This window comes from Eriocheir sinensis, chromosome 39 (genome assembly GCF_024679095.1).
Source record: "Eriocheir sinensis breed Jianghai 21 chromosome 39, ASM2467909v1, whole genome shotgun sequence".
In the NCBI taxonomy this organism is placed as follows: Eukaryota; Metazoa; Arthropoda; class Malacostraca; order Decapoda; family Varunidae; genus Eriocheir; species Eriocheir sinensis.
In genome coordinates this window covers 2,136,411-2,163,902 of record NC_066547.1, presented here as the reverse complement: position 1 = coordinate 2,163,902, position 27,492 = coordinate 2,136,411, and the positions used below count along the sequence as shown (strand labels likewise).

The 27,492-nt window shown below is 40.5% G+C and overlaps 2 protein-coding genes and 1 long non-coding RNA gene across 15 annotated transcripts in view; 1 reads left to right on the top strand and 2 right to left on the bottom strand.

The window, feature by feature from the left end:
- Positions 1 to 401: 401 nt before the first annotated feature.
- Positions 402 to 27,492, top strand: LOC127008868 (uncharacterized). Of its 3 annotated transcripts, none has more exons than XR_007761396.1 (5): positions 402 to 566; positions 4,748 to 4,818; positions 16,384 to 16,451; positions 25,804 to 25,906; positions 27,308 to 27,492. It is a non-coding gene; the product is annotated as an uncharacterized LOC127008868 (long non-coding RNA). The 3 variants fall into 3 exon arrangements; XR_007761398.1 differs by lacking the exon at positions 402 to 566 and adding an exon at positions 648 to 669; XR_007761397.1 differs by lacking the exon at positions 402 to 566 and adding an exon at positions 2,692 to 2,721.
- On the bottom strand, positions 2,771 to 23,594 carry LOC127008864 (uncharacterized). Of its 2 annotated transcripts, XM_050881247.1 has the most exons (14): positions 23,427 to 23,594; positions 12,514 to 12,649; positions 10,538 to 10,662; positions 9,673 to 9,747; positions 8,116 to 8,232; positions 7,384 to 7,536; positions 6,705 to 6,845; positions 6,436 to 6,585; positions 5,584 to 5,719; positions 4,742 to 4,914; positions 4,151 to 4,558; positions 3,904 to 4,040; positions 3,475 to 3,616; positions 2,771 to 3,311 (listed from the first exon to the last, which is right to left on the bottom strand). In XM_050881247.1, the coding sequence occupies exons 2-14, from the start codon at positions 12,617 to 12,619 to the stop codon at positions 2,889 to 2,891; spliced, it is 2,286 nt and encodes a 761-aa protein (XP_050737204.1). In that variant the 5' UTR covers positions 12,620 to 12,649; positions 23,427 to 23,594; the 3' UTR covers positions 2,771 to 2,888. The 2 variants fall into 2 exon arrangements, with proteins under 2 accessions (XP_050737204.1, XP_050737205.1); XM_050881248.1 differs by lacking the exon at positions 9,673 to 9,747.
- The window catches only part of LOC127008865 (coiled-coil domain-containing protein 102A-like), a 59,548-nt gene continuing 59,266 nt past the window's right edge, over positions 27,211 to 27,492 (bottom strand). For 9 of the 10 annotated variants that reach the window (XR_007761392.1, XR_007761394.1, XR_007761386.1 and 6 more), the window contains one exon: positions 27,211 to 27,395. The gene's annotated coding sequence lies outside the window, so the exon portion shown is untranslated. The remainder of the gene's footprint in view (positions 27,396 to 27,492) is intronic. The other variant, XR_007761388.1, reaches the window with a different exon arrangement.

Sequence of the window (27,492 nt, the reverse complement as noted above, 5' to 3'; positions counted from 1 at the left end):
GTTATCTTGTAGTTGGGTTCGGTTTCTTGTGGAGTCGAATCATTGAAGCTTTGATCACTGAGGCTTTGACTAGTAGATACAGATTGATATACGTCCTCCTGGTGTTACATATCGGGGAGGAGTTCCATAGTACGTCATTCCCTTGTTATTAGGACTCTTCACTATATCATCAGAGGAATAAGAACAAAGCACTTACTAAGCTGAGTAGATATGGTTATTTAATTAGTAGTTGGGGTTCGTTTTCTCGTGGAGTTGAATCATTGGAGCTTTGATCACTGGGGCTTCGACTAGATATAGATAGATCTACGTCCTCCTGGTGCTACATAACGGGGAGGAGTTCCATAGTACGTCATTCCCTTGCTATTAGGACTCTTCACTATATCATCAAAGGAATAAGAACAAAGCACTTACTAAGCTGAATAGATCAACGTGGTTATTTGATTAGTAGTTGGAGTTCGTTTCCCTGTGGACTCGAATCCTTGGGTGACACTTGAGCTTCATTGAGGCTGCCACTGCACACACGGGTGGAGGTGCCGCTGGAGCTGCTCAGGGGAAGGAAATTCATGGTAAGTATTGTCACTTCCTTGCCTTTTGGACATTTTTCAATGGGTTATCAAAGAGAAGAGGCCCATAGAAGGATAGGAAGGCCCGGATAGCAAATTTCATGAGGTACTGTGATGTTGCTGTTTTTTTGTGTGTCTGCCATGTTTTTCAAGCCTAAAGTATCGTTTAGTATTTGAGTTTTATCATGGCTGGGTCTGGATTGAGCTGCTATTCACCTCTTCGGCCTCCAGGAGCCTAAATGAGCGAGAGTAATTTATGAGTGTGCAAGCAAGAGGGGGAGGGAGGGAAGCAGGGTTAAAAGGGGTCAATAAGGGTTTATTTTATTTATGTATAGTGTATTTTTATGTGATTATAAACTCCTCTAATTCATCTTGCAAAACTGTGGTAAGCAAAATGGATTGTAAATAATAGTGCCACACTCTGCACCACAACGGGTGTTAAACCAGACAAATGGCAATAGACTGAAGTAAATGTTTAGAAAAATTGTTAAATTGTGTTTTTTCTAACTTGTTTCAGGTAAAGCTTTGTGCATAGACAGGTGTCTGGCATATATGTTATGAGGGAAAATAGCCGTTTTTAGTTTGATCATTTTTTGAAGAGGAAGAATTTGACCTATATTTTACTAAGGAACATGGCTGTTTGTAAATTATGGTCAATATGAATTAAACAAATCTAATAAAAAAATGTGATCTAAACTAGAAGTAAGTTATTCCCACCAGTTAGGTTGAGTTGGCAACCTAATCAAAGTATCAGCGTAGTAACCTAGGTCATCCAGGTTAGCCTAGACCCACTATAATAGTAATCCAGCCCCACTAAGTTGTAGCATATAGGCAGCACCTGAGACTGCAGGAACACCCAGAGTATAGTTAGAAAAATCATGAGAAGGAATGTGTGGTAGAGACTGCTCATATGAGAGGTGGCCAGAGTTTCTGAAGGACAATAAATCTCGCTGATTTACTATATAGTATGTTTATTTACCAGTGTCCTGGATGTCTGGTGTGTATAATACCCGTCCTAAACTCAAGCTAAAGAAACGACTTGCATAAGCGCACTCTGAATACCGAATATTGTGTCTTGAGTTTCATAATCACCATGAGCCAAGAAGTATGCTTAGACAGCTGATCAGTATTAATAATAATGTGGAAAAATAAAGCATGATGGAGTGCATTTCAAATATTTATTTTTGGAAATGGCTCTAGAAAGCAAGTTTGCTGTACACACTATAATGGGGGTGTAATATGCATGCAGTGGTTATTACATAACAATTAGTAGTTCATTATGTAATTTTTTTCTGTATATGAAAGCAATGAATGATATGTGTCTATCCTTGGTATGTACCTCTTACGTAGTATACTTTTTAGACAATTCCGGAGGAGGGTTACAGGATAAGTACGTTAACTTTGGTGATTTATACATAACTCTTAGGTAATGAAGGAAGACAGTTCACCGGAATGTGATATTTGTGGGAGGTAATTAGGATTCAGCCACATGTGTTGATTTTGGTGTAGGTAACCTGACGAGGACACAGGTGGAACTAAGATAGTATGTACTCAGGGAATGAGGGAATGCAGAATAGGCACCTTAAGTCAACCAGGAATTCATAAATTTCCTACTGGTAAGCTGTAACTATGCATATAAATCAAGGTCTCTGAAGTGTTACAATCCACCACTATCCATGTTGCTCCCACTGGATTAAGGAACACCTATGGCCCCACTTCTGGTAGGAAGGGGAAATTGGATTGAAGTACGTATAAGATAGTTCAAAGGAAAACAAATGAACTGTCAAACTCAAATAATCACACTATGTTCACCCCCAAATTATTAGGTTCATATTTAAACAAAAAATGGAATCCTTTTCAAAAGCTTGAATATATAAGAGGCACATGCATTCGCACGTTCATACAAACATACACAAAGTCTTGAGAAAAAAACAGGCAGCTGATAAGATAATTCTCTAAGGTTCAACTAATGTATACCTGTATTATGGTATTTTTTTAGCCTGGTATTGTGGTCAAGTTCAAACAAACAATTAATAAATTTTTTTATTTTATTTTATGGAATTATTTATTATTTAATTAATTCAACTTTTTTTTCTTTTTTTTTTTTTCTTTTAGGGTTATCATAATCTTACTTACTTTTGTGCCCTATTTAGATATGGTATGTATTGCATGCAGAATCAAAGTTACACTCTGAACATTTCTGTAAAATTCAAATCTATTTTTTTATTGTTTGAATACTACTGTCAATATAATATACATTTAAAAAATGTTCCTTGCAATCCATCTTTAAATGGTTCTGTAATAAACTGAAGTGGTAGTAGTGAGCTACTGAGACTCAGGCAACACTACAGTTCTGGGTTCATTGCTGCTGCCTTCCATGTATAGGGTCATGTCATAGTTCATGACCTTCATTGCTAAGAAGCCTCCAGATCCAGGCTGACCTTTATGGAAGAGTTCTATGCCTGACAGCCAAGTGCCAGGGGCTGGTGCCACAGTTTGAGAGTCAAAGAAAGGAACAGTGAGCTGAGCAACATCCTTCACTCGGTCAGTGGGAACAAAGCGCATGAAGGTGTCTGGTCGGGAGTCAATCTTGGACAAGGCGGGGAACTTTGTGGGGTCATCAGGGGAGTGGAGCTGAAGTTCTCCACGTGGACTTCTTGCCATGGCAGGAGTGTTGTCATTACTGATCCAGTAACTCTTGTCAGGCTGCATTACCCCAGTTGTGTAATTGATTGGAGTGATTTTCACCTAAAATCAAGTTACTTACAATGATGAAACGTTACACTTTAAATATAAATGAACATTTACTCTTCCTAAAATGAGTTATGTTGCCTAGAAGTTATGCAGTTCAATTTGGCATTAAAATAGTCACTATTCAGTCATATATGAATACTCTTGGGCAAAGGTTTACCTCCAAGTTAATGTGTGAGCCAAGCATCCTGAAGCGCACACCAGTAACAGCGTGATCCTTGGGTCCTTCCAGTCGGTCCAGATCAATGCTTCGATCTTCAAAAGACAATTTCTTGTAGTCTTGGCCTTCAGTGTACGCCTCACTGAAATATAATGGTTTATATTAACACCTTATCATTCCCTCTGAGACATGGGTAAGACAAGTAGACACACATACGTACCTGTATTCTCCTGCATGTCATAAAGGATACTCTAAAGAGATGCATTTCCCGTCTCATAAGAGGTCAAGTCTGGAGCATCCCTTTGACAACTACTTTCCAAAGTATAGTTGAATTGGTTAAATGACCCCTTTTTTTTCATTCTTACCTTGCTTCAGTAGTCACTAATGACAATGACAGTAATTGCTGTTGAATCTGAAAATCAGTCTTACCTCTTAACTTGAATGGGCTTAGTTTTTACCCACTGAATGGTAGTACTGTTGATCTGCCCTTGGGGGAGAGCCTGTCCTTGCTGTATCTGGATGTGGATCACCTGCCTCTGCTTGGTGAACTTCACTCCAGTCACTACCTGCAGATCAAGCCTTGACTCAAGTATCATGACCATCACAACATATATTTTCAAATATTTATTTTTATCATTAATAAATCAATGTGGTGGTAATCCATGGTTTTGCTTACCATGTTGTTTTGTATGTCACTAATTGCTGGAACCAGACTGATGTAGCGATCACTTGAAGGAGAGTTTCCATCATCACAGAGACATAAGCAATAGGAACAGTGATAGAGGAATCTCCACCATGAATCAACCTTCATTTCGGTGCCTTCACATCTCTGGCGACTACCCAGATGCTTACGGTTTTCATAAGCAATGAAATCATACCTCCTGTAGGGATTTTTGGAAATACAGACTGTGGCATCTGCATCATAAAATCTACAGTCGTGTATCATTCCTCCACAGCGGCGATGCTTGCCACAGTATTGGGAGCTGGGCAGGTAGCATCCTTCGCTTTGGGCATGCTGATAATACCCACACTTTTGTGAGCATGAACCATCAGAATTCATGTCAACTTCATTCTCTATGTAGCCCTGCAAGAAAAAAGTTCAGAATACTTGGCTTGAATTTAGGTATTTCCACTGATTTTAAGTTATCAGATGAAGTTCAGGTAATTTCAGTAATATTTTTGGCTTTACAGTTACATGAATGTCAAAATTATGCCTACCACCTTTCATTTTTGCTCAAAATTTTCAACATGTAACTTTTCAACTTACTTGCAGAAGTTCGGTCAACTGGATATACGTTTCCCCTTCCCGATGGTGTCGTGGATCACATCTGTAGAAGTCACGAGGTAACTGTTCCAGCACAGTTTTTGCTTCATGCAAAATATCTGCTGAGTACTGCAGGTACAGCTGCTTTGCCACTTCCTGCTCTATTGTAAAGTTTCCTGTAGATTGAGAAAATTATCACATGTAATATCCTGGACTCAGTACTTAACTGCATGAAACCAAGTTTATAAAAGCATTTATTATTTATTACTTTGGTGTGTTTAAAACCTGCCATTTATCAGACAGTAAGGTTTTGTAATTCTGAGTACAATGGCAGTACTTTGCATCATGCTTTGCATGACTAGCCCCCCCTGCCTTCATAGAGCATTGAAATTATAATCTTTTAAATAAATTATTTGCAGCCATGATGCACACATATTTCACACATCTTTCGTTGTTTGTGATGTACAGAGGATTTATCCTTGCCAAGAAGCACACAGAGGAATAGAGGGTAGAATGTGGGGTATAAAACTAAAATAGGAAGCAAGCATCATGGATCAGGCAACTGATGAAGATGTTCTAATGAAGGAATAATCTTGGAGAAGTCATATCACAAGTAGTACTGGTAATAGACAACCAAAGTAACGAGTGGCAACCCAGAAATAATAGAAGTCAGGGCAGACAACTAATTGGCTAGGTGGAAACTGGCACAACAAAGCAAGACTTACCAGTTTCTGAACCATTAGCTCATAGAACTAAAATCATATCCATATATCCTTTTCCAGAGTAAGAATTAGTTTTTATGCTAGGAAATTAAATATTAACTGCACTACTTTTTATTTGATTACCTTCGTTATACACTCTTAAAAGCATCCATGCAAACTCCAGCATTGCAAAGCCTCGAGCCTCTGTGAGGGCGAGGATGATGTGCAACCCTTCCATCAGCTGCTGTGGTGACTGGTATAGGTGACAGGTGTTGCTGGTCTGGAAGGAAAACAGTGCTATAGTAGAATATACTCATCCTGAAGAAAATATAAAGGAAATAGTTACTGTTTGTAGAAAGTATTAGTGGAAGAAAGAAAGGTCATGTGTAAAAACAACACAAAAAACATTGGCAGGTATACTTGTTCAAGTAATTGCTGAGCGTGCAGAGTGAGCGGAGCATAGTCCTGCAGTTCCATCATTTTGTGTCAATGTGTCTTTTGAGCGTGTGTGCATATCAAATAATGGAACTGACTTTCCCTTGACAAGGGATCATATGACCCTGCCGAGCACATCGTAAGTAGTAATAATAATAATAATAGTAATAACCTAAAAATAGTGTGCCCTTCAGCAGAAGGTGAGAAACAAAGATTTAAACTTGTTCCAGGATTTCGGTTCCATGGTGGTCATATGCATGTTGTGTAGTATTTTGCTCTTTGTATAGACAGGTTGATGAGGTATGTTTCAGTGGTGTAATTGTGCTGGTCTTAAAATGAGGGAATATCTTTAAAAGTTAAACATTAAGGAAGGCATAGCTTTAAGGAAGACAAATATGTATAGGATTTTTTTGACAGGAAACATTGTGTTGATAATATGAAATAAAAGCAAAATCATATGTTTGAGACTAATTTATATATTGCAACCAGAGACAGTAAGTAGGATAGAAAAGGTTTTATGTAGTAAAACAGTTTCTAACTGTGTAGGAAGTGGAAACTTACCCTCAAGGCATCTTGAAACATTCGGAACAGGGACGGTCGAAGTGAACGTTTTTTGGGCTGATTGCTGTCATCCATGTTTTCAGTTATCAGTTTCTCTTGTAGTACCATCTTTCGGGTAACTCTTCCCTTCACATTCCAAGCTGAAATAGACTGTAAGAAGACTGTTAATCTCCACAGAGTGTAAAAAGAATGTTACTCCTCATAATTGCTTCCAATCAATAGTTTCTAAATGATATTCAAGAAGGTACTAAAAGAATGAGGAAACACACCACTGCACCTCCCAGGGCTGCTGTTTGATGCGCTGCCTTTGGCACAGCCATGCTGTGCAGGCGTCCCATCAGAGACATGACAGAAGTAGAGTCATGGGAGACAACAGCATTGGCAAAGTCCATAAGCGTGTGGTCCTCAATCTGATGAGAGAGAGAATTAATTGATACATGAAATATTTAAGTACTTTAGTTCTGTGAATCAGCATCTCTGTTGCCTGTCAGCTTGGAACCACATGTGTTCTCATGATGTGAAGGTGGATGAAACTGAGAAGAACATATTGTATCAGTCCTGACTGATACCTTACTGCACACCCTCCCAGGCCTTAGTTATACAAGCTGCATAAGTAGAATAGCACTTAGTGTGAGGGTTAGTAAAGTGTCTTTGTTTGAGGAGCCCACCTCAGGGAGACCTACAGTAACCATTTGTATCTGATGAACAAATCCTTGACCACCAGTCACAGGGTTGGACACTGAATTATACAAAAAGGGGGATTAGGATTATCATACCCACAGGAAACAGAAAGGAAACTGATATTGAAAAGAAAACCTCCAGACACCCAACTCTGAATTTTAAGAAATAACTGTGAGCACATGCTGTAAAGAATTGTGATTGAATGGCAGAAATTCAAGTAATATTGATATACAGCTAAAAATCAGTACACATACATTGGTTTCTTACCTTGTCTTTCATGCGCTGGTAGAGACGGAATCTCTTGTAGAGAGTATTGATGGGCCGGATATATTCCTCCATGGTGTTAAGGGCAATTTCCCAGCGCACCATGTTTTGCATCCCGTTGGCAAGGTCTCTCATGGAGTTTGCAACTCCATTCACCTGAGGAAAAGTTTTGCCAGCATTAATATGGCAGTGTGTAATTATGCGATAAAGTTTACTCAGTGTTAATATTTATGGTGACTTTCCCCCTACAAATATTCACCCATAGATAAGGTTTTCAACAATTAAACAACCCATATATACATCCATGATCAAACAACCCATATATACATCCATGATCAAAACATTTTTATTGATCAGCAAGTCAAAATTAACATATAACTGCTGAAGCTCATACCTTATATTTATATTGACCCTAAGTAGCATTAACAAGTCAAGAACAGCCTAACCCTGATCACTAAGAAGGCACTACATAATCGTTATTAAAGTCTGTTCACTTAAGTCTGACCCAAGCTGACAACATAAACCTAAGCGTGTTCATAAGCACAGTGCAGATTATCAGAAAGTGCTGCATGAGATAAACACAAACGGAGGTGAAAGAAAACTTGGAAGCCATAGCAGTAGCCAATCAGCATTCACCTTGCAAATACGCTTAAGTTTGTTGTCAGCTTGGGTCAGACTTAAGTGAACAGACTATAGTATATCCTACATGTCGCTTCAGACAAAATGTATACTTACACCGTGTTCCATTTGGTCAAGGCGATCAGAAAGCACCTCAAACATTGCCAACATTTTCCTGTCAGCCAAAGGAACATATGAGCCAAAGTTCATGTCCTCTGCACTGAGACTGAATATCTGTAAAGAAAATTCCCAGTAGAAAGAGACCTCTGAATGCTTAATGAGTGTCATTGGCTAGATTATATCACAACGTTTGTTGAAATGGCTTGGTATCATATAGATTTGAGGTTAAGCGAGTAGATATTTCCAAGATGGCACAGAAACTTCTACTCAAGATGGTGTTCATTCTTGAACTTGTCAACTACTCTGTCAACTTGTTGCCAGATTCCCAAATGTGCTGAATTCTTTACATGTCACTGAAAAAAACTCACTGCAGCAGAATTTTCAGGTTAATTAGCATTGTTCGTGCAGCCACAAAATATACATGTTAGTGCAGCCACAAAATATACAAGAAACACCATGCAGGCACCACACCATGCCATTGCCACATTCTATCAAACGTGCCTGAGAACAAAGCATTCTAATTGTTTTCACTATTAAATTATAGTTTTCTTTACACTGAAATTTTTTATTTTAAATCTTGTAGATCTCATACAACCATGAAGCATATCATTAGAAAAGTCAAGTTAATGAGTCTGGAAGGGTTACACACCCCCCTGAAAAAATTATGGAGCTGCAGCAGTGCTCACTGGAAGAGTATTAATATTGTGAGTTTGAGTGTTTTCCCGACACATCTAAAATATAAAGAATTGATTGCTGATCATATTCCTGCAGTTCCATAATATCATGAACTTACGAGTGCATGATCCTCAATATTGTGGAACCGCTCTTCTTCCCTCAGATTCATATATTAAAATGTTCTTGGTATCATAACTCCTGCTTTTAGCTCAGGATCACAAAACTTTTTTCTCAAAAAGATTATTTCAAAATTTTCATAATCAAATGCATATATGCATTATTGTGTCATTTACATGCATAATATGCCTTATAACTTGTATAGCAATCAGACACCACTGCGTATAGGTTGTGTGCATCATCACCCAAACGTTTACATCATGGCTGTTGTTATGATCCAGCTGTGACAGCCTCCATGCATGTTCCAACACCATTCAAACATTGTCATCTCAGACCCACGCCATGGCTGCATCGTAAAACCACTAGCATCATTTAGTGTCCCATATGTTACATACAATACCGAGTCCTGTGTTCAGCTTCAGGTCAAATGACATATCCGTGATTCATGCACTCTGCCACACAAATATTTAAGCCTATCATTATTGGAGGTAGGCATGAATGAAGTGTTGTTTTTCCAGTATTGAGTACATCCCTAACTGCCATAGAAAAGACAGCCTATATGTGGCAGGAAAACATTGAACCCAACACATAATTGGAACAAGAAAACAAAGCCTAACATACAATAGGAACTAGAAAACAAAAGGCAACTTATACTTGGGACAAAAACATAAGACTTCAAACATGGACTAAAGACTAAAGACTTAACTCTGGCCACACACACTGGCACAAGGTTCAGATGAAGGTTGACTCGGTTTTACTTACATTCAAGTAATAAAAGGCCTGCCTGGGGACACGTCTGTGGTGGGTCTTGCTCTTAGGAATTAATTTACCCTCAGTCTGCAGGAAAGCTCATCACATTTGATTTTATCACTGATACAAATTTTATGAACTATTATTTTCTAAATAATGTCGATGCAAACCAGTTATTTAAAAATGTATGAAGACTGACTATTGATATTGATAGTGAATGTGCACAAGCAAGTTTAGTTTAACATTGGGTTACTTAATTTTATAGATTTTGATACACAAAACAAGTTAGCATGCAGACTGAATGTTCTGGATATTCTTTTAAATTATTATTATAGATGCAGAGCAAGTGATAGCACTTGCATGTTTATTTTTAAAGTAAATAACACATGATACTGGTAGCCTTAGATCTAACTGTTTGATTTCTCTGTTAGGTTAATGATTGCTATTATGCTGTAAGTATATACAATATATATATATATATATATATATATATATATATATATATATATATATATATATATATATATATATATATATATATATATATATATATATAGATATATATAGAGAGAGAGAGAGAGAGAGAGAGAGAGAGAGAGAGAGAGAGAGAGAGACTCTCTATAAAGCTAAAATTTATTTATATCAAATACTAAATTGATGTGAGGACCAGGCAGTTGATCCAAAGCTGTTCAGCCTCACCATGTCAGTATAAATCAGATGTCAGAGAGTTGGCTCATGGTTCAATCAAAACCTCTCCCGTGGTCTGCACTAGTGGATGATGACAAGCAGAGCCGTTGGCGCGAGTCCTTAACATCTGTCACGTGAGATGGTGTTGTCTTTTTTTAAAGTGGTGCCTTGGGAAGGTCAAGAGCCATACCTGGTCAGTGATGATGCTGATGAACTTGACCACGCCCATCCCGACCTTGCCGATGTCAATGAAGCCCTGGAGAGCCGTGGTCACATCCCCCAGGAGTGGAGTTAGCAGGTCCAAGATAGCTTTCTCTGCAAACAATAGTTCCTTCAAACTTGAAAACAGTATTGGTCATTACTGACCTGGCCACTGTTAAATATGTCCATGTTGGTGAGCAAAATGATGAACAGGAAAATTTGTTACTTTGTGTGTGTGTGTGTCATTGAGAGAGAGAGAGAGAGAGAGAGAGAGAGAGAGAGAGAGAGAGAGAGAGAGAGAGAGAGAGAGAGAGAGAGATTTACATAGAAAATCAGACCACACAGACCCCATGGTCCAAACTAGGTGGTCTGTCCTTAAACCTAAGTGATTCTACATTAATCAGATGGCTCCAAAACTTTGCATTTCAACTCTAGTTAATATTAAGTTGAAGGAAATGACAGTCGAGCTTGTTTTTAAAGGAGTCAGTTGTGTTACACTGGACCGCTGAATGTGGGAGCTTATTACATTCATGCACTACAACGTTAATGAAGAAAAATTTGGTGCAGTCTGAATTTACTTGTCTACATTTAAGTTTTGTGCCATTGTTCCTCATTAGCAGTGTCATAGATCATAAACAATTTTGATTTGTCCACATTCGTGAAGCCATTAAGTATTTTAAAACATTCGATCAGTTTTCCTCGGAGGCGACGTTTCTCAAGAGAGAACATGTTAAAGGTGGAAAGCCCCTCTTCGTAGGATTTGTTGTGCAAGGAAGGGATCATTTTTGTTGCCCGACGCTGAACACCTTCTAGTTTAGCAATGTCCTTTGCATGGTGGGGAGACCAAAACTGTACCGCATATTCCAAGTGGAGTCTGACTAAACTGTTGTAGAGCAGAAGTATTACATCTTGATTCTTGAATAAAAAGTTTCTTTTAATGAAGCCCAACATTCTGTTTACTTTATTTGCTGCATTGATGCATTGCTGTGAAAATTTGAGGTTTGACGTGATTTTGACACCCAGGTCCTTGACGCATTGAACGCTTTTGAGTTTGATGCCACGCATTTCGAGTTAACACTCTTTGTGTCGTCTGCAAATTTACTAATGCGATTATTGAGTCCAACATCCACGTCGTTGATATAAATAATGAAGAGCACTGGGACAAGAACCGAGCCCTGAGGGACGCCACTAGTGACCGACGCCCACTCTGAGTTAAATCTGTCGATCACCACTCTGTTGTCTGTTGCTCAACCAATTCGCGATCCAGTGGTGTACTTGACTGTCGATACCCATTTGGCTTTGCTTTAATTTATAAAGTAATTTAAATTATAATGTGGGACTTTATCAAACGCTGTCTGGAAATCAAGATAGACTATGTCCAATGATTTGGTTATGTCATAAACTGAGAAGAGGTCATTATTAAAGGTCAGTAGGTTTGATAGGCAGGATCTTTTGTTACGGAAGCCATGTTGTGAATCCCCAATTAATGAGTGGCTTTCAAGGTAACTCACAATTTTGTCTCTACTTATGCTCTTGAGTAGCTTACCTACAACTGAAGTTAGACTAATGGGACTGTAATTACCTGTTTTTTTTTTTTTTTTTTTTTTTTTTTTGTCCTTTCTTAAAAATCGGTGTCACGTTACCCTTTTCCAATCAGAAGGGACGATGCCTTGTCACATGGATATATTGAAAACGGTTGTGAGGGAGGAGAGAATTTCGCTGTTTCATTAAGCAGTATGGGATATACTTTGTCAGGTCCGGGACTTTTATTTGTTTTAAGGGATTGGAGAGCTTTAAGGACTTCATCGGTAGTTATTACAAAGTTAGGCAATCCATGTTCAAGAGAGAGAGAGAGAGAGAGAGAGAGAGAGAGAGAGAGAGAGAGTTTCAAATGTTGATAGAGGACACATAACCAACAGAGCATCCATACGTATTTATTAAGTACTTTCAATCAGTCACACGCACCAAGGCTTAGGGCGTCCATCTGCTCCTCGGCTGTTGCCGTCGAGGCCAGCAAGGCTTGCAGCCCACACAGCACCACCGCTGACCACCACAGCCACCGCCACCGCATCTTGCCCTGGCTGATTACTTAGCTGGAGGCCTGATGGAACAGATGTAATTTATTATTAGTATTGCCATTATTATTATTATTACAAATATTGGTATATTTTCTTCATTAGGTGGAAGCTCATTAAGACCCAAAAGGTATGATAAATGGTCACAGTAATAACAAATAACAATAATAATAATAATAATAATAATAATAATAATAATGATAATGATAATAATAATAATGATAATAATAATAAATAACAATAATAATAATAATAATAATAATAATAATAATAATAATAATAATAATAATCATCGAAGTAGGGACATTAATTTATCCAAGGCATTTGTGATAGTTGAGCAGCCTGCTTATACTTCGCACAGAGCGCAAACGTTGCCACCACATGGTAGCGCCAGCATCGCGTGTAGGGTTACTGCCTGAACACAAGGAGGCTCTGTCTCGCCCCTGCAGCCTTGGTGGGGAGGCACGAACACCCCACCAGGATATGTTCAATGCCTGTCAGCCAGGGCTAAGACGAGGCTCGCTCTGGGCTTGTTAAGTCACTCGGGTTCTTGATTTATGTGCTTGTCTATCCACTGAGTTTGTGCAGCACCTTTGAAGCAGTGTCTGTGTGGAGACGGTCATAGTACGTGTTTATCATTATTTTCTTAGTATGATGGAAAAGTTAAAATCCTTTGGAGAGAAATCACGTAGGCATTGGTCCTCAAGTGACCCACATTTCGTAACCTTCGCGCACGTCAAGTCGCCCCACTATAGCGTCCATGCCATCCTTTTCCCAGCGCCTCCACCGTTGCTTCGTGCCACACGACCTGAGCTCTGGCACAATATACTCTACACCTCAGCACAGCCTGTTGTGATTCAGTGTGTAAACCCGAACCCACAACATCCTCTAAAACATTGCTGCATGAGCATTTTGCCGATGCAGCTCCATTGGCGCCTCAATCGTTCAACTCAGCATATTTAAAGTAATGCAGTAAGAAATATATACGAGTAAAAGATAACGGAATATAGCATTAGAGGGTTACTTAGGGAATACCGTAAGTCGACAAGAAAATACTACCGCAACAAAGGAATACAAGATGCAAGAATATAGCCTTTGAGGGTTACTTAAATTAATGGGTATCAAAATCCGATCAAAAAGTAGGGAGAGCGGTGATGATTCGGACAGTGGGATGGTCCGGCCATAGCACTTATTGTAAAGTGTATGGGAGTGAGTGCCGCGAGATTTTGTGTGAATGTGCAAAACTTTGTTGCCTTGGCCCTCAAAGGGACAACCACGCCCTCAGAGCTGTTATTTTCGATGCAAGTCCTATTTTATGTTTTTTTGCATCTCGTATGTAATATTTTCAGGGTGTATCGTAAGCTCTCACTTCAGAAACGTGCCAATTAGCGAGATGTAAATTATTTCGGTGACGCAGCGATGCACGGCGAAGGTATTCCCGTAAACACGATCACCCAGCTCTCGTGCTGGAAAAGGAGTGTGACCACACATTTGCTTTTTATAGAGTCGTGATGATTCGGACGGTTGATTTTTTCATGATTTTTATTAAATTTATATCAATTTAAACTTTATAGGTGTTGCAACGGTTATAAAAAGGTTACTTTGGTTGATTTATATTCAGATATTATGCTTGTGAGAAGAGAAGGAAGCCATAATACCAAAATTTTTGAGATATTTCTTGTAGTTCTCCTTTTATTTTTCTCCCCTCTAAATATTAAGAGGATACTTTTGTCCTTATACAAATGTTTTGTAGAAGATATAATCTTGTTTATTAGCCAATGAAACTTAAGTTATATAAATATTAAGCCGAGTATTATGAGTGTCCGTACCATCCCACCTCCCTTGCCGAACCATCACCACGGGTGGGGATGGTTCGGACGATTTAGAAACTTGTCTTTCATCACCTACTTCTGAAAACTGGAAATAGCTACGAGTGTCATATTAGCAGCCTAAAGAGCCAAATGATGGAGGAACATTTTGAAATCAACAAAATTACACTACTTCTTAAACTTCTTTTTCTAAAAATATTTTTCTAAAAAGTGTCCGAATCATACCGGCTCTCCCTATTACCGCATCAAATAAATACAAGTAACAGTTGATGAAGGTGCAAGAATATGGCAGTAGAGGGTTACATAGTGGATACCTTAAGTTGATCAAAAAGTAATGCAGTACCTAAATGAATGCAAGTAGGGCAATGGAGATCCAAGAATATAACATTAGAGGACTACCTAGTGGACAAAGAAATGCATAACAATTACCGTACAAGGGCATGGGATAACTGGGTGACAATTGAAGGTGATGAGGGTTATAGTGCATACCATAAAACGACAAAAAATTCATGCAGTAACACAAATACACGTAACAGTTTGTGAGGGCTGGATGGCAACAATGTGATGAGGGTTACCTATTCCAAATGTATACCTTAAAAGTCAACCAAGAAATAATGCAAAACAGATAAATACACGCAACAGTTAAATGGAATGTGAGGCCTGGGTGGTAATTGAAGGGGACGAGCCTCTCTCTCTCTCTCAACAGACTGTATAATACTCCGTTCCGGAAAGGATGTTTGTTTGTGTGTGTAAGAGAGAGAGAGAGAGAGAGAGAGAGAGAGAGAGAGAGAGAGTTATTTATCATTGGCAACGTTCAGTCCTTTTGTATCTCTCTCTCTCTCTCTCTCTCTCTCTCAGCCTGCACTATGCACCGGATGTGAAGGCCACGCTGCCCCTCGTCCTACTGAGTGAATGTGAATGACTGATCCCTCCCTCTCCGGCCCTCTGCTTGGTCCCTCCACAGCCCGCTTCCTCCCTCCCTCAACCCACTTTCACCCCTCATTATTAATCCTACTCATTACTCATCCCTCCTCATAGCGTTGTTCCTCACGTACATATAAATAATGGCAACTCGGCTAACTATCATGTTAAGTTAGTGTTTTTATTATTATTTGTCTGAAAACGAACACTGTAAATGAAACCTTGATTAAAAAAAAAAAAAAAAAAAAAAAACCTATCATATTTATACATGAAAATAGTCAACATCAAAGTCTTGTGAAGATTTATATGATGTAATTTGTTCTTGTTATTTACTTTTTTAACGCTTGGAATAAAAAAAAAATACGGGTCTGGTTATATATAGATCAAACTTATTTTTCCTTAACGTGACAGTGACGCATTTCAACTCCCCGTCAAGGTTTTGTCATGTGAACTTAAAATACATGTTAACAGGAAGCTCAGAGAGAGAGAGAGAGAGAGAGAGAGAGAGAGAGAGAGAGAGAATATTAAGTTGAGTTTCGCATTGGTAGCAATCTTCGTCTGAGTGTAACTGACAGTTTCGCCTTGACAGCAATTGTCGACTATGTGATTGTGTGACTATGTGTGTGTGTGCAGAGAGAACACCCTTTCTTTAGATCGTATGTGTGAGAGAGAGAGAGAGAGAGAGAGAGAGAGAGAGAGAGAGAGAGAGAGAGAGAGAGAGAGCAATTGAGTAGAGCAGGAATGCGAGAATGAAGGAAAGTAACATAATAAAGCGCAGTCGCAAAAGGCATAGTGCTACATCCAGCAGTATCAAATCACATGACATACTTTTCTATTTATATTACTTCAGCAAAGACAAAATGCTAAGACACACACACAAGTACACGTTAATATAGGTAATACGAGCAGTAACTTTTCTCTATATTTCATCAACACCTAAGTAAACGTTTGCCATCAGTTATACCTTCCTCGTAACACATCTTTAACCTGAGTCACCCATTGTTTTCCAGACTGGTGTGAACGGGCCGCGCGGTAAACCATATGACTGCACAAGTTCCGGGAAGAATGTCATCACCAGGTAGGACGGAAAGAGTGAAAGGGTGGAGAGGAGGAGGGGTCAGAGCATGGAGGGATCAGAGAGAGGGAAGCAGGAGAGGAGGAAGGATGAGGGAAAATAGGGGAGAATTAGAGGCAGAGGAGGGTAAATTAAGGTGGGGAAAGGAGCGCAGAGGGGAGGTAAGAGATCAGAAAAAAGAAAGCAGGGGAGGGTAAGGTAAGATAAGGCAGAGTGGGTAGGATAGGAGTCACAGAAGGTTAGGTAAGGTGGGGAAAGGAGAACAAGGGAAGGTTCGGGGTTTTGAGGGAGCCAGGGAAGTAGGGGGAGGGTAATGAAAGGTAGGGCAAAGCGATTCAGGGTGGGGTGAGGCAGGCAAGGCAGGGCAGGGGAGGTGTGAGGCGTCTTTATTAATACCCTCAGGCGCTTCCTTACCCAATTAAACCTTAGCGGGACGGTGAGGGCGGAGACGAGAGGTCTGTGATGTCCTTTATTCATTAGGCAAGTCCACGTGCTTGAAGTATATACAACAAAGAGGAGGGGGAGGAGGAGGACTCTTGTATACCTGCATGACTCCTGGCTCTGTTCTTTGTTCCCTTAGAAAAGCGTTAAGCTCCAAATTCGTCCATCGTAAGCGTTAACGTAAGACTGTATGACCAAGCAGCTCCCTCCCCGTCCCGTCGCCTTTGTCCCTGATTCTCTATCTTTTGCGAGTGACTTGAGGGTGTTTAGTCGTGCTTGTGCTTGGGTTTCTGAGTGTTTCGTGTCCCCGTGATGACTTTTATTCCCCGAGTGTCTCACGCGTGATTTGGGTGTGTCGACAACCCACCTTTGAATTCCCTGAGGATTCAATCTTCTCCTCCTCATTACACCCTCTTTAAATCCCCTAGAGGATTAACACTCACACCCCTTCCCTCACCTCACCTAAGCCCCCCCACCCTCGCTCACCTCACATCCCTTTGCTCCTCCTCATCCCCTAGAGGATTAGCCCTTCCTACTCCTCCCTCACCTCCACATATTTCTAAGCCCTTCCCCCCTCACTCACCTTACCTCACATCCTATTTACCCATCCTTTCACCCACCTTACCTCGCCTCTTTCTTAACCTTTCTTGTTCTCACACACCTCACTCACCTCACATCCCTTCCTACTCCTCCTCTCTCCCACTTACCTCCTTTCCCAAACTCCCTCTCACTCATCTCACCTATTTCCTAACCCTCCTTGATCTCACACACCTCACTCACCGCCTCCTTCCCTCTTAACTCACCTCACATCCCTTCCTACTCCTCCTCTCTCCCACCTCACCTATTTCCTAACCCTCCTTGATCTCACACACCTCACTCACCGCCTCTCTTCCCCTCTTTACTCACCTCACATCTCTTCCTACTCCTCTCTCCCACCTCACCTATTTCCTAACCCTCCTTGATCTCACACACCTCACCGCCTCCCTTTCCCTTCTCCTCCTCTCTCCCACCTCACCTATTTCCTAACCTCCTCGATCTCACACCTCTCTTTCCCTCTTGACTCACCTCACATCCCTTCCTACTCCTCCTCTCTCACTTTTCCTCCATTACTAAACTACCTCTCACACACCTCACCCCCTTTCCTAATCCCCTTCTCTCTGTGTTTTTATCACTGTAATTTCAGCTAAGATGGCGCAGCTTCTCAGCTCACTTTTTACAGGGCGTTCTGCTGTCTGCCGACTGTGTCTGTCCAGGCAGCATCTCGAGACAAGACTGCAGGAGCAGGAAGAGAAGATGGAAGAAGGCCAGAATAAAATAATAGAGCTTTCTCTCACCAGGCAGCATCTCGAGACAAGACTGCAGGAGCAAGAAGAGAAGATGGAAGCAGGTCAGAATAAAATAAGAGCTTTCTCGCACTGTTGCCTCCTTGCAGGAATTCATCCAGGCTAACGTTGCTGTGGTGCCAAGTCGACACCAGCGGACAACACCACGCAACGGGAGGATGCACCGTCGTGAATGGAGCCAAGCCAGCCAGACAAGCGATTTATCCTGTTCATTGCTTCAACAGGTTTGCCATTCTGGAGGAGGAGGACGAGCAGGAGAGCACCTTCCTGGTGGGTGACTCCATGATTCGCCAGCAGGTCGTTGAGTTCTGCGGCAGAGTTCCTCGTCGAAGACGGAACTATTGCTATCCTGGTGCTGGGATCGACGACATAACTGCTGCTCTTGAGGAGATCTCCCCAGGCTACTAATGATTCACTGTTTGTTATCCACAAGGCTCATCCAGCAGTATAAGACTAAATCCCCTAACATTTTGATTTCAGGAGTTCTACCACGGACTTGGGTTCCTAAACGCATGGGACAATTTCTATGGACAAAATGAACTCTTTCACAGGGACGGATTCCACCCCGCCCGTGTAAATAGACGCCGTGCATCACAACAAACCCAAACCGATCCGTGATCCACCACCACCACCCCTATACTAAACCTCTAGATAACTTTAAAAAATCCTGTTTCAATGCGCGTAGCCTAAGAAACAAATTTGATGAACTGAGATGTCTTGCTTTAACAACAAAGATCGTGTAAACTGTAGAGGCGGTATGTCGCCTTTATGTCAAAAAAAGCTATGCAACCCACGACAAAAAACACGGGAAACAGTAACGTTGAACATTTGTGCGTACGAGTAAACATTGCAAAAGTCAACTTAAATATATCTGTCACCTACAGACCTCCCGGGCAATCACTCGATGACGACCTTGAAATGTACAGCGTCTTAAGCGTCACTTAATAACAGCGACTCACTATATTAGGAGACTTTAACCTCCCGACAAAATAATATACTCGACCTTGTTATAAATTTCAAAGAGCTAACCGTAGGAAAATCCGACAAAACTAACAGAAATACAAAAGCCTCTGGCTAAAAAAAAATCACTTACTCACTCAGCAGAACACATTCGTCCTTGTGTTGTGCGAAATTAACACACTAATAAAAGCCCACCGTGGTTTAATAGCGAAATTAAACAATCAGTCAATGAGAGAAAATTGTTTTACAGGTTAAAGAAAGAACAAAGCACGCCCGAAAACATTAGACTTTATAATGATGCCAGGCGACGAGTAAAAAACACCAGTACTATTGAATCTCGAGCATGCATTGCCTAATTTTGAAATAACAACCGATTAAGTCCTTAAAGCTCTCCATTCACTAAAAAAAAAAAAAAGACCTCGACCAGACAAAGTATATCCAAATCTCCTCAAAGAAACAATAGCGAAAATACTCTCTCCCCCACAACCGTATTCAATATGTCCTTGCGACAAGGCATCGTCCCTTCAGATTGGAAAAACAGGCCCATTAGTCTAACTTACTTGAGGGCATAATTAGAGACAAAATGTGAATTACCTTGAAAGCCACTCATTGATAGTCTATCTTGATTGAAAGCGTTTGATAAAGTCCCGCATCATAAATTACTTTACAAATTAAAGCAAATAGTTGAGCAACAGACAACAAAGAGTAGTGATCGACGGATTTAACTCTCAGAGGGCGTCTTAGTGGCGGCGTCTCCTCAGGGCAGTCCTTGGCCCAGTGCTCTTCATTATTTACATCAACGACGACTGACGAAGACAGTAGTTTCCAAGAGGAGGATTTGCAAAATTCAGCTTGGTCGGATAGATGGGAGATGCCGAATACGAAATGCGCGGCGTTAAACTCAAAAGCGTTCAATGCGTCAACTTTGTATTCAAGAATAAAGATGTAATACTCTCTACTACAGTTTAGTCAGACCCCCACTTGGAATATGCGGTACAGTTTGGTCTCCCGTGTTCAGCGTCGCGGCAAATGACGATCCTCCTTGCACAAATCCTACGAAGAAAAAAGGAAAGGCCCCCTTAATTCTCTCTCTTGAAAAACGTCGCCCGGAGGAAAACTGATCGAATGTTTTAAAATACTTAATGGTTTCACGAATGTACACTTTGCGCAGGTGTACAAATCTCAGATTGCACCAAATTTTTTTTGCACCAAATTTTGAAATAGAAGAATGGAAGCCCCTCCATGAATAAGCCCACCGCGTACGACGCAGTCTTCAAAAATACTCCTTCCCGTCACTTCTTCAAAATCAACTTCTTCGTAGTAGAAATCAAACGTTTAACGTTCTTCTGATTAATGTAAAATTACTACTTAATAGTGATTGACCACCAAGTCTGACCATGGGGTTCGTGGTGGTCTGATTTTTTCTATGGAAATCTATGTAAATCTCTCTCTCTCTCTCTCTCTCTCAGGACATCGTATACTAGTTCCGGAAAGGATGTTTGTGTATGTGTGTGAGTGTTTGAGTGTGTGTGTGTGTGAGAGAGAGAGAGAGAGAGAGAGAGAGAGAGAGAGAGAGAGAATTATTTATTATTGGCAAGCTTACACAAAGAACGGTAAGGCGAACGTTCAGTCCTTTTGTATCTCTCTCTCTCTCTCTCTCTCTCTCTCTCTCTCTCTCTCTCTCTCTCTCTCTCTCTCTCTCTCTCTCAACTTTAAAGCGTAATGAATGTTATTTAAAAAAGTGTCAACCTTGTTCTCTTTGTTTTAATTAGAATTGACATTTGCGTTTGTATTAGTGAGCGAAAAACCAGTGACCTTGAATCTCTCTCTCTCTCTCTCTCTCTCTCTCTCTCTCTCTCTCTCTCTCTCTCACACACACACACACACACACACACACACGCACACAGGAATCTTGTTGTGTTTGAAGCGTGCATAGAAACCTCATTTCCGCATCGACCCCACCAAGCTTTCTTTTCTTTTTCTTCTTCCGCGTCTCGAATACATACAAGTTAAAATCTCTCTCTCTCTCTCTCTCTCTCTCTCTCTCTCTCTCTCTCTCGTCGGTTTGTCAGATCTCTACCTGTTGCGCCACACAACACTCAGATCAATCAACAACAATGAGTTCGTTTAACCACCTCCGCCCTTACGTGGCTGAACTGTTGACGGCTACGCTAGAGGACTCACTAGCTGAACCCCGTAATCTTAGTATCAGCACCTCAGTATATGCCTGTTTGAAAAGCCTCTCGTAGTAGAAGTTGCTGGGCTATTCATGGACTGTTTCGTCATCCTAGGGAGAGTTTTACACGACCTCTCAACCATGAACGGGAAAATCACTGTAGGAAACACGGGTAATCTTCGCCGTGGCCTTGGAAAATAATCGTAATGGGAGCCAGGTACGTTTAAAAATATGAACATTGACTCTTGCACTCCCCCCCACCCCACCCCGCATCCATGTTTCGTGATCGTAGTGACGGTTTAAAACGACCTCTACTACGCCATGAACGGGAAAAACCACCCATGAAAATCCGGTTAAACTGCGCTGTGCCCTGGGAAAATAGTCGTACCTAATGGGAGCCCGAGACGTTTAAGAATAATATCTTCGTGGTGTCATAATCTTCCTCGCCCACCGCCACCACCACCACAACGACATACTTATATAATGCACCCACTAGTGATCATTTAACCTCTAGAGATAACACTTCCGGATCCTCTTAGCACTGATATGGAGTCTGTGCAGGAGTAATTATGGCCTGTGAGTGTACATACCAACACTAATAATGGTAAATATTTAGGCATGCAGCCCACGTGATGGAACCCCCAAGACCTGCTAATATCAGTATTGTTGTCCTACGCATACGGTTATCTTGATAAATGGTGTTCTGTTATTCATTTAAATTCAAGTTTCAGAGTTTATCATAATTTTGTTGCGGTTTTGATCTCAAGAGATACGAGAGATAACAGGATCGTTGATTTTCTGATCGTAATCTCGTGATGGATGATGCTGTTGTTAATTATAGCGGGTCTGTATACAAATATATTTATCTTGCGAATGTAGTGAGTTCATATAGGTATTCACTGACGGCTTGGTACGTGGTCTTAATTAAGTATATGGCCTACACTCTAATCGTCATCCTTGGCCAGTAAATTCCTTCGTCTCCTCACTGCGAGTATGTAGGTTATTGAATTGCTTTACATTCGTTTGTCTTCCTAGGCCAGTAATTTTTTTCGTAATAAGTTCATATAAGTCCTCATTGGCGGCTTGGTATGTGAAGTCTTACGTATACACTTCATTCGTTTGTCTTCCTTGGCTAGTAATTCCTTCGTTTTCTCACACTGATTCCTAAGTATTGGGTTATAGTGAATTCACAGGCTTCATTGGCGGCTTGGTATGTGAAGTCTTACGTTTGCACTTCATTTGTTTGTCTTCTAAAGCTGGTGTTCTTCGTATCGGCACCTCAGGTCGCTTCCTTGAAAAGACCCTTGTATAAGTTGCTGGGATATTCATGGACTGTTTTGTAATGCTAGTGATAGTTTTACATGACGTCTGCGCCTTGGACGGTCAAATCACCCTTAAAAAAAAAAAAAAACAAAAAAAAAACGGTTATTCTCAGTGGCCTTGAATGGGAGCTCGATGCGTTAAAGAATATGTGGACCTAAATTCCTTCGTCACCCCATGGCGATCATGTATTGTACGTACGTGGTGCTTCCGCCTTGTGTCGGTGCCAGGATACAACCTTCAAACATCTCTTGCGCAATAAAGTAAAAACGATGGAAATTAATAAAACGGATTCGTGCCATAGAATGCCTCTCTCTCTCTCTCTCTCTCTCTCTCTCTCTCTCTCTCTCTCTCTCACACACACACACACACACACACACACACTGTGACACACACTGAATGTACTCACAAATCTTATCTTGGAAGTCTAATAATGTTCTTGTGTGACTTTCTCGTATTATTTACTTGTCCTTATGTGAGGAAATTAACTGCAGATATGTATTAGGAATTCCTTTGTCGTTACTGGAGAAAGTTGTCACAATGAAGACAAGATTTTTTTTTTATAATATTATAGCATTTAATTAAGTTGGATATTCATAACATGAAGTATTACCTCAGTTAAATATTTACGTATATATGTCATTGTTATTTAAATACAATGAACAAAGATGATACATTAAAATACCTTTGTGAGTGGATGCACATAACATAAACAGTGCTAAAGGTTAATATACATACACAGTGCTGGGTGTTCAATGCTTCATGGAGGCTGCTGAAGTGAAATAATAATGGGTGGGCGTGTGAGTCTCCAACACTGGGTCACTGCAACAAAGCGGTATATTCCTAATGACACCAGACACACACCCACATATCACCGCGGACCGCAGCACACTGAAGGTGAAGATAAAATAACCTGTTGAAATTTCTTTGTGGGCCTCGGCTGCCAAATGTCTCCAGGCTCTCCGTTCCAGTGAGGAAGAAATATCGGTATACCTTTCCTCAAATTTTCTGTAGACGCGAGGAAAATCTGAAGCAGCAGGATACACTTTCTTGTGCTAATAGATTGATTGAATTCGCTAACAAGAAGAATGACTATAGCATATGCCCCAAACTTTACCTTTACCTATAATACAAATCATGCTGACAGTAGGTAATATCACCGCTCAAATTTTCTGTAGATACGAGGAAAATCTGGAGCAGCAGGATATACACTTTCTTGTGCTAATAGATTGATTGAATTCGGTAACAAGAATAATAACTATAGCATATGCCCCACACTTTACCCCTACCATTAAATCATGCTGACAGTAGTTATGTATATCACCGCTCAAATTTTCTGTAGACACGAAGAAAATCTGAAGCATAGCAAGATACATTTCCTTGTGCTAATAGAGTAATTCATGAGTGTTTTGCAAATAATAAGAATAATAGCTGCAGCGTATGCCCCGAACTTTACCTTTTCTTATCATGCTCACGGTATATATATCCTTGCTGAAATTTTCTGTAGACTTGAAGAAAATCTGAAGTAGCACGGTACACTTTTTTTCAGCGTTAATAGGTAATAGATTAATAACTGTCGCACCCCCCCTACTTTACCTTTACCTGTCACAATCACTGAATCTTGAGCAGGGGCGGAGGATCGAGGTGGTCCAGGGTGTTAGGGCTTGTGGGGCACCATATGGGCGTACAGTGGAATTATTCACTGAGTAGTTTGGCAAATCATTCGACATTAATTTAACGGAAGGTTATCTATTAATTGCTGTTGAAATAGTAACCGCTGTGTAGGTTAGGGCTGGTTAATATTGCTAATAGTGGGGAGGTTAGGACTGGTTGATATTGCTAATAGTGGGGAGGTTAGGACTGGTTGATATTGCTAATAGTGGGGAGGTTAGGACTGGTTGATATTGCTAATAGTGGGGAGGTTAGGACTGGTTAATATTGCTAATAGTGGGGAGGTTAGGACTGGTTAATATTGCTAATAGTGGGGAGGTTAGAACTGGTTAATATTGCTAATAGTGGGGAGGTAAGGACTGGTTGATATTGCTAATAGTGGGGAGGTTAGAACTGGTTAATATTGCTAATAGTGGGGAGGTTAGAACTGGTTGATATTGCTAATAGTGGGGAGGTAAGGACTGGTTAATATTGCTAATAGTGGGGAGGTTAGAACTGGTTAATATTGCTAATAGTGGGGAGGTTAGGACTGGTTGATATTGCTAATAGTGGGGAGGTTAGGACTGGTTAATATTGCTAATAGTGGGGAGGTTAGGACTGGTTGATATTGCTAATAGTGGGGAGGTTAGGACTGGTTGATATTGCTAATAGTGGGGAGGTTAGGACTGGTTAATATTGCTAATAGTGGGGAGGTTAGGACTGGTTGATATTGCTAATAGTGGGGAGGTTAGGACTGGTTAATATTGCTAATAGTGGGGAGGTTAGAACTGGTTAATATTGCTAATAGTGGGGAGGTTAGGACTGGTTGATATTGCTAATAGTGGGGAGGTTAGAACTGGTTAATATTGCTAATAGTGGGGAGGTTAGGACTGGTTAATATTGCTAATAGTGGGGAGGTTAGGACTGGTTGATATTGCTAATAGTGGGGAGGTTAGGACTGGTTGATATTGCTAATAGTGGGGAGGTTAGGACTGGTTAATATTGCTAATAGTGGGGAGGTTAGGACTGGTTGATATTGCTAATAGTGGGGAGGTTAGGACTGGTTAATATTGCTAATAGTGGGGAGGTTAGGACTGGTTGATATTGCTAATAGTGGGGAGGTTAGGACTGGTTGATATTGCTAATAGTGGGGAGGTTAGGACTGGTTGATATTGCTAATAGTGGGGAGGTTAGGACTGGTTAATATTGCTAATAGTGGGGAGGTTAGGACTGGTTGATATTGCTAATAGTGGGGAGGTTAGGACTGGTTAATATTGCTAATAGTGGGGAGGTTAGGACTGGTTGATATTGCTAATAGTGGGGAGGTTAGGACTGGTTAATATTGCCAAGTGTTCACCTCACTACTGTTACACCCTATTGTGACTAGGTCATCAGGCAGCAACACATGATACAAGATGTGAAAATTTCATGTTTATTAGTATAGTATTATTTTTTTTTTTTTCAGACTGTAAATACCAAGTCTCCATGAAGATACAAGAACCGTCACCACACAGCTGCATGGAAAGACCTGCTTCCTCTCCTCCCAATGCACAAATAATTGCTGGAAAGTATGTTATTATAAACAAGATATTTTTCATAATTAGCACCATCATAACCCTGTCAACACAGTTTTTGAGAGTAAGCAGTGCAAAATACCATTGCACCACAAACTTTGGGTTCTATTGTAAACAGTGTTAACTTTCGGTCCTGGCAGTTCTTTTATGTTGCATCTAACAGGTCATTGGGTCCCTCAGTGAAACACTAAATTTTGATGAGAGGTGGGTTTAACCACATGGAAAATGACAGTTACCCTGAGAACTAATGTTAAGTCATGTGGTAAAAGTCTTCATGCTACAATATTACATTCTCAGATGTCACTTTCCTCCTAGATTTCAACATTGCAAAATCCACCTGCTTAAAAATCTTGTATGTCTTTCATTAAGAGAACTAATGAGCACTTAGCAGCATGTAGGAATGGTGCCCCGACTGAAGGCTGACTCAGTTTGCAACAGATGGCAGTGGAATTTAAATCCCATAGTGCACCGATATTTTGCATTTCCTGCTCATTACTGAATTTGTGTTGTCAGGTTGTGATGATAATGGTAAAAGCAATATCAATAGTTTGATAACACAGAGGCGAGCTGTGAAATGGGAGTTATGACAGCAGCCATATTTGGGAGGCTGTAGTTCTTAGTGAGGAGGGAGGACATGTTGGAAAGTTGGGTCACAAACTCCAATGAACATTTGGTGCTGCATGTGTCCATTTGCAAGTTCAGTGCCACATGAGAAGCAGAACTCAGTCTGTGACCAACTGTGGCATTCGAATTAAGTCTCAGATAGTTTCTCCAGGTTGTTGGGTAAGGGCATAGCAACAGTTACTTGCTGCTGACTTTGTGAGGTGAAGTGTGGGCTTGCTGTCAGCAGACCCACTGCTGCTCCCTCACCCAGCAGCTTGGAGAAACCATTAAGTGCCATGGTTGGTCATAGATTGTAAGTTATTTTGGCCCATGAACACTTTTAGTATTTTATGCTCTGTCTTATGCACTTGCTTGTGAGTGTGCTCCAGTCTCCTTTAGTTAGTGCATGCAGTTTAGCTACCAGAAAATTTTCGTTTTTTGTTCATAAACACTAAAAATGCTGTATTTATAGAACCAGTATAGGTAAAAAATATTTGCAGACTGATCAAAAAGTACTGAAAATTACTAACAAATGTATTAATAGGAGCAAAATAGGGTTGAAATGCCCAATATTGCACGTGAGAAGGTCCAAAACTGGGTTAAAAAATTGTGCTAAGTCATAACTACCTGAAAGACTACCTGAAAGACCCTCCAGAAAAGAACTGGTGGAATTCTTCTTAAATCAAACAAAAGGAGGCTCCCCATCAGTATGTTTATTGAATAACATGCCAGATACAGTGAAGGGATACCTAGCAGCATTCAAATTTACAATACTGTTGTTGTTTCTTTCAGGTGTGATGATGCAGAACCCTGTTGAATGTAGTTCACGCTGGGGGTTCTAGCCTTCCAGCGCTTATAGTAGTCAAACTGCACGAGCTAGCTGTTTTGGAAGAAGGGAGAGATCAATCAACTTATTAGGCTCAAATATGCTCTGTAATGACTTGTCCGAAAAATTAAATAAACTTAAGGGACACTCA